The sequence below is a fragment of the Marmota monax genome, unplaced genomic scaffold (assembly GCF_021218885.2).
Source record: "Marmota monax isolate L192 unplaced genomic scaffold, Marmota_monax_Labrador192_F-V1.1 WCK01_AAM20220418_F8-fsc00014, whole genome shotgun sequence".
NCBI lineage: Eukaryota > Metazoa > Chordata > Mammalia > Rodentia > Sciuridae > Marmota > Marmota monax.
The window spans coordinates 3633433-3640544 of record NW_026695222.1 but is presented as its reverse complement, the minus strand read 5'-3'; the positions used below and the strand labels follow the sequence as shown (position 1 = coordinate 3640544).

At 46.1% G+C, this 7112-nt stretch overlaps 1 protein-coding gene across 1 annotated transcript; it reads right to left on the bottom strand.

Moving 5' to 3' along the window:
- Nucleotides 1-286: 286 nt before the first annotated feature.
- Nucleotides 287-6289, bottom strand: LOC131423784 (syncytin-1-like). Its single transcript, XM_058575555.1, has 2 exons — nt 6167-6289; nt 287-2824 (listed from the first exon to the last, which is right to left on the bottom strand). The coding sequence occupies exon 2, from the start codon at nt 2774-2776 to the stop codon at nt 935-937; it is 1842 nt and encodes a 613-aa protein (XP_058431538.1). The 5' UTR covers nt 2777-2824; nt 6167-6289; the 3' UTR covers nt 287-934.
- Between the last annotated feature and the right edge of the window lie 823 nt (nt 6290-7112).

The window sequence follows — 7112 nt, the reverse complement described above, 5'->3', positions numbered from 1 at the left end:
AACGTCTCTAGCAATTAGAGAAATGCAAATCAAAATTACTCTAAAATTTCATCTCACTCCAGTCAGAATGGCAGCTATTAAGAATACAAACAACAATAAATGTTGGCGAGGATGTGGGGGGGAAAGGCACACTTATACATTGCTGGTAGAACTGTAAATTGGTGCCGCGTCCGGCCAAGGGAGCCGAGTCCGGCGAGGGACGGCGAGGTTAAAAGACACACAGGACACCAAGGTTCTTCATCCAGGAGTCAACAATCTTTATTGCTAACACACCTTTTTTTATACCCCAAGCAGCAGAAGTGGAAAACTACCCAAAAGCAGGAGGGAGGGGGGAGAAATTTAGTTTCAACATCTATTATTGTCAGGTACGAAACCTCCCTTAACAATAAGTCCATCAGACCAGAAAAGGTCAAGGCATTCCCGTGGGATACATATGTCTCAGACGGATAAGCAGGAACAGAAAAACCGCAAGTTCGCCATGGCCTTGTGAGCTGGCCACACTGGCATGCAGAACAAACTAGTGGAGGTAGGGCTCCAGGGGCCAAGGTGGACCTGTTGCCAACAAGTCCCCCTCTTTTGTTTTTTGCATGCCAGTGGGAATCAAGTAGCCCCTGTCTTAGGTCGTTCACAGCCCTTGCGATGCTTACCCGTCTCTGGGAAGGCCCCGATTCCCTGGCTTAGGTCGCACAGCAAGCGTGAAAGTTGCCCGTCACTGGGTACTACAAGATCAGCTCAAGGTGTTATGACCTATCAAGACACTATTGCGGTAAACGCTTAATCGTCTCCACCTACGGGACCCATGACCGTCACCGCCGAATGGCAGATGTGATTGGACCGAGAGATTAGACAGCAAAGATCCTAATACAGGAAAGCAAGAGGGAGAGGTATGCATAGAGAAAAGATATGGCAGGAGTTCTTCTTTTAAGGAGGACACTCATCTTCGGATAGGTCTGAAGTATATCTCAGAGAGGCGATCATCCATCTTCAAGCGTTGATAGTGAACCTGTATTGGCTTAGAGGCTAAGATATTAATTTGATCCTTAATGAATTGTACTATCTTATTTACAATGCAGGGTCCTATTGCCACTACTAGAAGGAGGCCTAACAATGGTCCCAATAAGGGAAGAAGATAAGGCAAAAATCCATTAAGTCCAGTCCAGAGAGGGTTCTCAAATAATTCCCTCCTCCTTTTTTCTAGGTCTTCTTGGAGTTGTTTAATTTTTGTGCGAACTATGCCAGATTTGTTAGCATAAAAACAGCACCTCTCCCCAAGGGCTAAACAAATTCCCCCTTGATTGGCAGTAAGCAAGTCTAAACCCCGCCTATTCTGAAGAACTACTTCTGCTAGAGAGTCTATCTGGTCTTGTAAGTCTTTAATGGTTCCCGACAGGGTTTGCACATCATCTATAAGCTGTTGAGATAGGCGGCGGTAAGAATGTATAGCCGTACCCAATCCTGCCGTGCCTGTACCCACAGCAGCTGTTATTCCAAGGCCAACAAGGAGTGGTAAGGCCTGCACAGCTCTCTTGTGTCTTCTAACTAAGATGTCTAGGCTAGGAATGGGTAGGGGTTCATCTCCTGAGATAATCGTGATATCAGGAAGCAGTAATGCCAGAACGCAACCACCAGTCCAATTTGCTGGGAGCCTGGGAAAAGCTAAATTTCCACCACACATAAAGACTGTACCATTAGGGGGACAAATGGGTGGAGTAGGTGAGGAGTAATTCTTTACTAATGAGCAGTTTCCAAAGGAAGAGATTCCAACATCAACATCATAGGTATTATTTTGCATCATGCCCAGAAGGCATGACATAAAACCACCTAGAGGCTGCACCTTAAAGGGCAGCCCAGATTGACATGTGTTGTCATCATCAATGGTATAATTGATGGGAACCGCCAATGGCATGACTGCACCTGCCGTCATGCAGAGCCAGCAATCACCAGCAAGGGTAGGATTGGAACTGTTAAGTAAAGAAAAGGTAGTTTCTAGGATATCTAATGTATTGGCATCTAAATCAGGAAACTGGGATTTGGGCAATATCAAGGGGTGGTATGTAGGCTTAGGGATCTCCGGCTTTAAAAGCTTAATCACCTGAAGGTGTTTAATAGCATCAGTGGGTCCCCCTCCATCAGAGATTCCGATAGGGGCCTGCATGGGCCAGCAGGAGGGTTTACCCACGACGCCCTCACATCCCGCCTCAGTTAACCGAGTCGTGATGCCTTCCCCTCCCCGGTCACCAAGAAAAGGAATATAATTATAAGTGGTCCCCCATTCTCCACGGGTGTTAGTTAGGATAGCCTCAAAATACTGTTTTCCTTGATTATTAACACAAATTGAGGCCGATGTATAACAGGAGATGTGCATTGCCGGGGTGTAATGACAAGTGGCGGGACAGCTTCCAAGAGTCTCAGTCGGATTAGGGACAACAAGTCCGGGCTTATTAACACATACCCATTTTGGTTGCTTAAATCCTCCGATGTTTTCATTGAGTTCAGCCGCCATGTAGGCTACTTTAGTCCCACAATCAATGCTCTGGATATAACCAGAGGGGGCCGAGTGCCGGGGCCCTCCCTTACACTCACAAGGGGCTCCAAAAAGATATTCATGAATATTCCCAGGTGGGGGGTCAAGCCCTCCTTCAACAAACCTGTCCAGAAGGAATGCCACAAGAGGGGTCCAGCTCATGAGGTGTGTCTCGGCACTCACTTGAAGGGGTGAGAACAACAGCGGCAGGATCAGCCATCTTGGGAACTTCATTTTGTCTTGAATTTTCATTCACCGGTTTGGTGCAGCGCTCCGGGATCCAAATGGGCTTCTCAGTTCCTGGGGGAAAAACACATACAGCTCCCCTCACTCTAGCTAAGAGTGGAGCCGGGGGTTGCCACTTTCCGGTGGATAAATCTTTCCACCTTATTTGAGCATCTTGTACAGTGGGAGGGGAAAAGTGGCGTTGTGCAGCCGTGCGCCCTCCAGTGTCAGTGAGTAAAAAATTTAAAGTAAATAAGGTTATGCTTAGAAGTGCTTGTGGTCCCTGACAATTCCGGTATATCTCCCCCTCTTTTGTTTTTTGTAAATAAGTTTTTAAATGTTGATGGGCTCATTCCACGATAGCTTGTCCCTGTGGATTATAAGGGATTCCAGTCTTATGATTAATTTCCCATTGGGTGCAAAACCGTTGAACCGCCTGGCTTACATATGCGGGACCATTATCGGTTTTGAGGCATCGTGGGGTGCCCATGGAGGAAAAGGCTTTTAGAAGATGACTGATTACATCCTTAGCCTTCTCTCCAGTATGTAAGGTGGCAAAAATGAAGCCAGAATATGTGTCAGTGGAAACATGTATAAAGGAGAGCTTACCAAAGCTAGGGAAGTGTGTAACATCAGTTTGCCAGACATCATTAGGTTGTAGTCCTCTTGGATTAACCCCAAGGGAAGGAGAATGAATAAATGGTGCACAGGTTGGACATAATGAGACAATCTGTAAAGCTTGGTCTCGTGAACATCCTGTGTGGAAGCGTAAAGACTGTGCATTTAAATGAAATTTGTTATGGAATTGTAAGGCCTTATCATATTCTGTCGTCACACAGGAAAGGCCAACAGCATGAGTAGCAGCGTCTGCTTTTGCGTTGCCCTCTGACAAAGGTCCAGGGAGCCCTGAATGGCTTCGGATGTGGCCAATGTATAAAGGATCTCGTCTAGCCCAAATGAGAAGCTGAACTACCTGTAGTTGTTCTGTGATGGTGGATTGCTTTCCAATATATGATGCTGTTTCTATGACTAGAGCCAGATTGGCTACATACAAGCTGTCAGTATATACATTAAGAGGAATAGAACTATAGACTTTGAGAGCTATGATTAAAGCTTCAACTTCTGCCTTTTGGGCCGACTGACCTGACACAGGTTGTCGGAGAATTTGAGATCCATCAAAAACGACGGCAAATCCATTTTTGGCCCCATCTGTATATACAGTTTGGGCCTTTGGAATAGGTTCCCTTTTCATAATCTTTGGGAAGATAATGGGACACCTTTTAAAGCCCTCCAAAAGTCTATGCTTAGGGAAGTGATTATCAATCTGACCCTTGAAGCTGCACAGGAAAAGACACCAAAGGTCATGTTCTTGTTGTAACTTGTGTATCATATCTTGAGTGTAAGGTTGAATAAGTATGTCAAAGGTTTTTCCAAACAATGCATCACCCAAATATTTAGCCTTCCAAATTAAGTTAATAACTAGCTCATAAAAGGGAGTCAATACCCGGGGGTTAGAAGCCGGCAAGTGGACCCAATAAATGGGACCCGTTTGCCAGAACACTCCTGTGGGAGTAATTTTAGAAGGTAGAGCTATAAATGACAAGGGCAGAGAATAATCTATCTGCGTAATCTGCATGTCCTGCGCTTCCTGGTGTTCCCCTGGGGAGTTCCCAGATAGAAAGGGGTTGGTCAGTGGGAGGCGGCGGAGACGCCCACTCCCTGGGGCACTGTTTCGTTCCTGCATTGCCCCATACACTTTGGCTTCCGGGGCCCGGGGCGGGCCCCTGCTCCCGTTTCCCGACGGTATTGGGTTACCCTGGATGTCAAATTTTGACCTGCACTCACTGCTCCAATGATTTCCTTTATGACATCTAGGACAAATTCTAGGCATCCCTCTGCCAGCACCCTCGCTCCTTTCCGGGCAGTTTCTCTTTATATGTCCCTCTTTCCCACACTTAAAACACCCCTTAGAGCGGGTTCCCCTGTTATCAGCTTTTTGCATTTCAGTCTTAAGGGCAGCAGCCAAAACCTGACCAGTAATATGAGGCCCATCTATATCTTTGCATGCTCGAATCATGTCATCTATACTTTTGGCCCGGGAGGACTTAATAGCATTTTGGCAGTAAGTGTTAGCGTTTTCATATGCCAGTTGTCTAATAAGTGGCATAGCCTGTTCCAGATTAGGGAATATTTTTCCAGCAGCCTGCATTAGGCGGGCTATAAAGTCCGAATAAGGTTCAGAGGGTCCTTGAGAGATCTTGGAAATTTTTGCTTCAGTCTTAGAAATGGGCAGGGCTTTCCAGGCATGAACTGCAGCTGAGGCTATTTGAGCATAAACACCTGGGTCATAATTAATTTGTTGGCCTATGGTGGCATACTGCCCAGTTCCTGTCAACATTTCAGCATTTCGCCGTTGATGGCCCGCATTCAGGTTAATCTGAGCCAGCTCGCGGCACCTTTCATGATATTCACTTTTCCACAATAAGAAATCCCCTCCAGATAACACAGCCCTGCAAAGTTGCTGCCAATCATTGGGTATCAGTTGACTGGCTGAGAAGGACTCGAAGAGGGTCAATGTGAAAGGGGCATGAGGTCCATAATTAATGACCGCCTCCTTAAGCTGTTTTATGTCCTTGAAGGCTAGGGGGACATGGGCTCTGGCCGGCTGTCCATCAGCATCGGCGTTTTCAATCATTGGAAAAACTTGAGCCGCTCTAGAACCCCAGTGGACCCCCGCCCGTCTAGTAGGGGCGTCCTCATTCCAATCAGGATTATAGGGAGGAGGTGCGGCAACTGAGGGGGCCCTAGGCACCCTCACATTTGCCCTTTTAAGGCGATGTTCTAATTCCTCTATCTCCCTTTCTAATCCCTCCTCTTCCTCAGAGAGAGAACTGAGGTCCTCAGGATCCTTTTTGGGCTTAGAAATCTGGAGGCGTTTCCTACCCCCTGAGCCCGAGTCCTCAAGAGGACCCTCATCCTTTAAGGATTCTGCCATTTGCTCTTCCTGCACCTGATTAAGGGCCTGTTCACATTCAGCAAGCTGATCCTTGATCTTTACTTTATCTGTTAATAAAGCATCCTTTACCAACCTCCATAAGGAAAAGGTGGCAACTGGGACACTGTCTGAGCCCCGGTCCCTCAATAATTTCTGAAGGTCATGCCTCACCAGGTCCCAGTCACTATTATTAAGAAATCCTCCTGTCAGAAACCAAGGACAAGCCTGGGCAATAATTTCAACGAATTCGGTTGCAGTCTTAGTTTTTATTCCTGTTCCTTGTGTATTTAACAGCTCTTTCAGTTCGTTGGCCAGACGAACCTTCGCTGTTGAGTTACCCATGGTACGTACCCTGTCTCTTTAAATTATCTTTAAACCAATCCTCCCCCTTCTTTCTTAGAAGGTGAGCCCCGTCCGCTTACCCCTGCTTTCCGGATCTCGGTGGGAGCCTCCAATTGCCGCGTCCGGCCAAGGGAGCCGAGTCCGGCGAGGGACGGCGAGGTTAAAAGACACACAGGACACCAAGGTTCTTCATCCAGGAGTCAACAATCTTTATTGCTAACACACCTTTTTTTATACCCCAAGCAGCAGAAGTGGAAAACTACCCAAAAGCAGGAGGGAGGGGGGAGAAATTTAGTTTCAACATCTATTATTGTCAGGTACGAAACCTCCCTTAACAATAAGTCCATCAGACCAGAAAAGGTCAAGGCATTCCCGTGGGATACATATGTCTCAGACGGATAAGCAGGAACAGAAAAACCGCAAGTTCGCCATGGCCTTGTGAGCTGGCCACACTGGCATGCAGAACAAACTAGTGGAGGTAGGGCTCCAGGGGCCAAGGTGGACCTGTTGCCAACAAATTGGTGCAGCCCAATATGGAAAGCAGTATGGAGATTCCTTGGAAAACTTGGAATGGAGCCACCATTTGACCCAGCTATCCCACTCCTCGGTCTAAACCCAAAGGAATTAAAACCAGCATACTACAAAGGACTGATTTTTTAAAACCTTCTTTTCTATTTTTCTACAGTTCTTCTTTTCTTTTTCCATAACATAAAAGTATATAGATAGAGAGACAAAAGGAACTAAAGGAGAGAAGGAAGGAAGAAAGGAAAGTAACTTTCATTATTGTTTTGTCCCTATCTTGCTCTGTAGTTTTCATTTCCACTAAGGGCAAGAAATGATGTTAAACTTGCCATTTAAAAGTAACTCAGTCTCTGCTATCAGTGATCAATTAGCACAACAAAGAATCACAAAATCTTAGTGGCATACAATATTGAGCATTTTTGCTCAAACACCTGTATCTGCTGATTTAGGTCTGGTTTGTCCTTCTATCTAATATGAAAGACAGAAAAATGACCCCAAAGATAT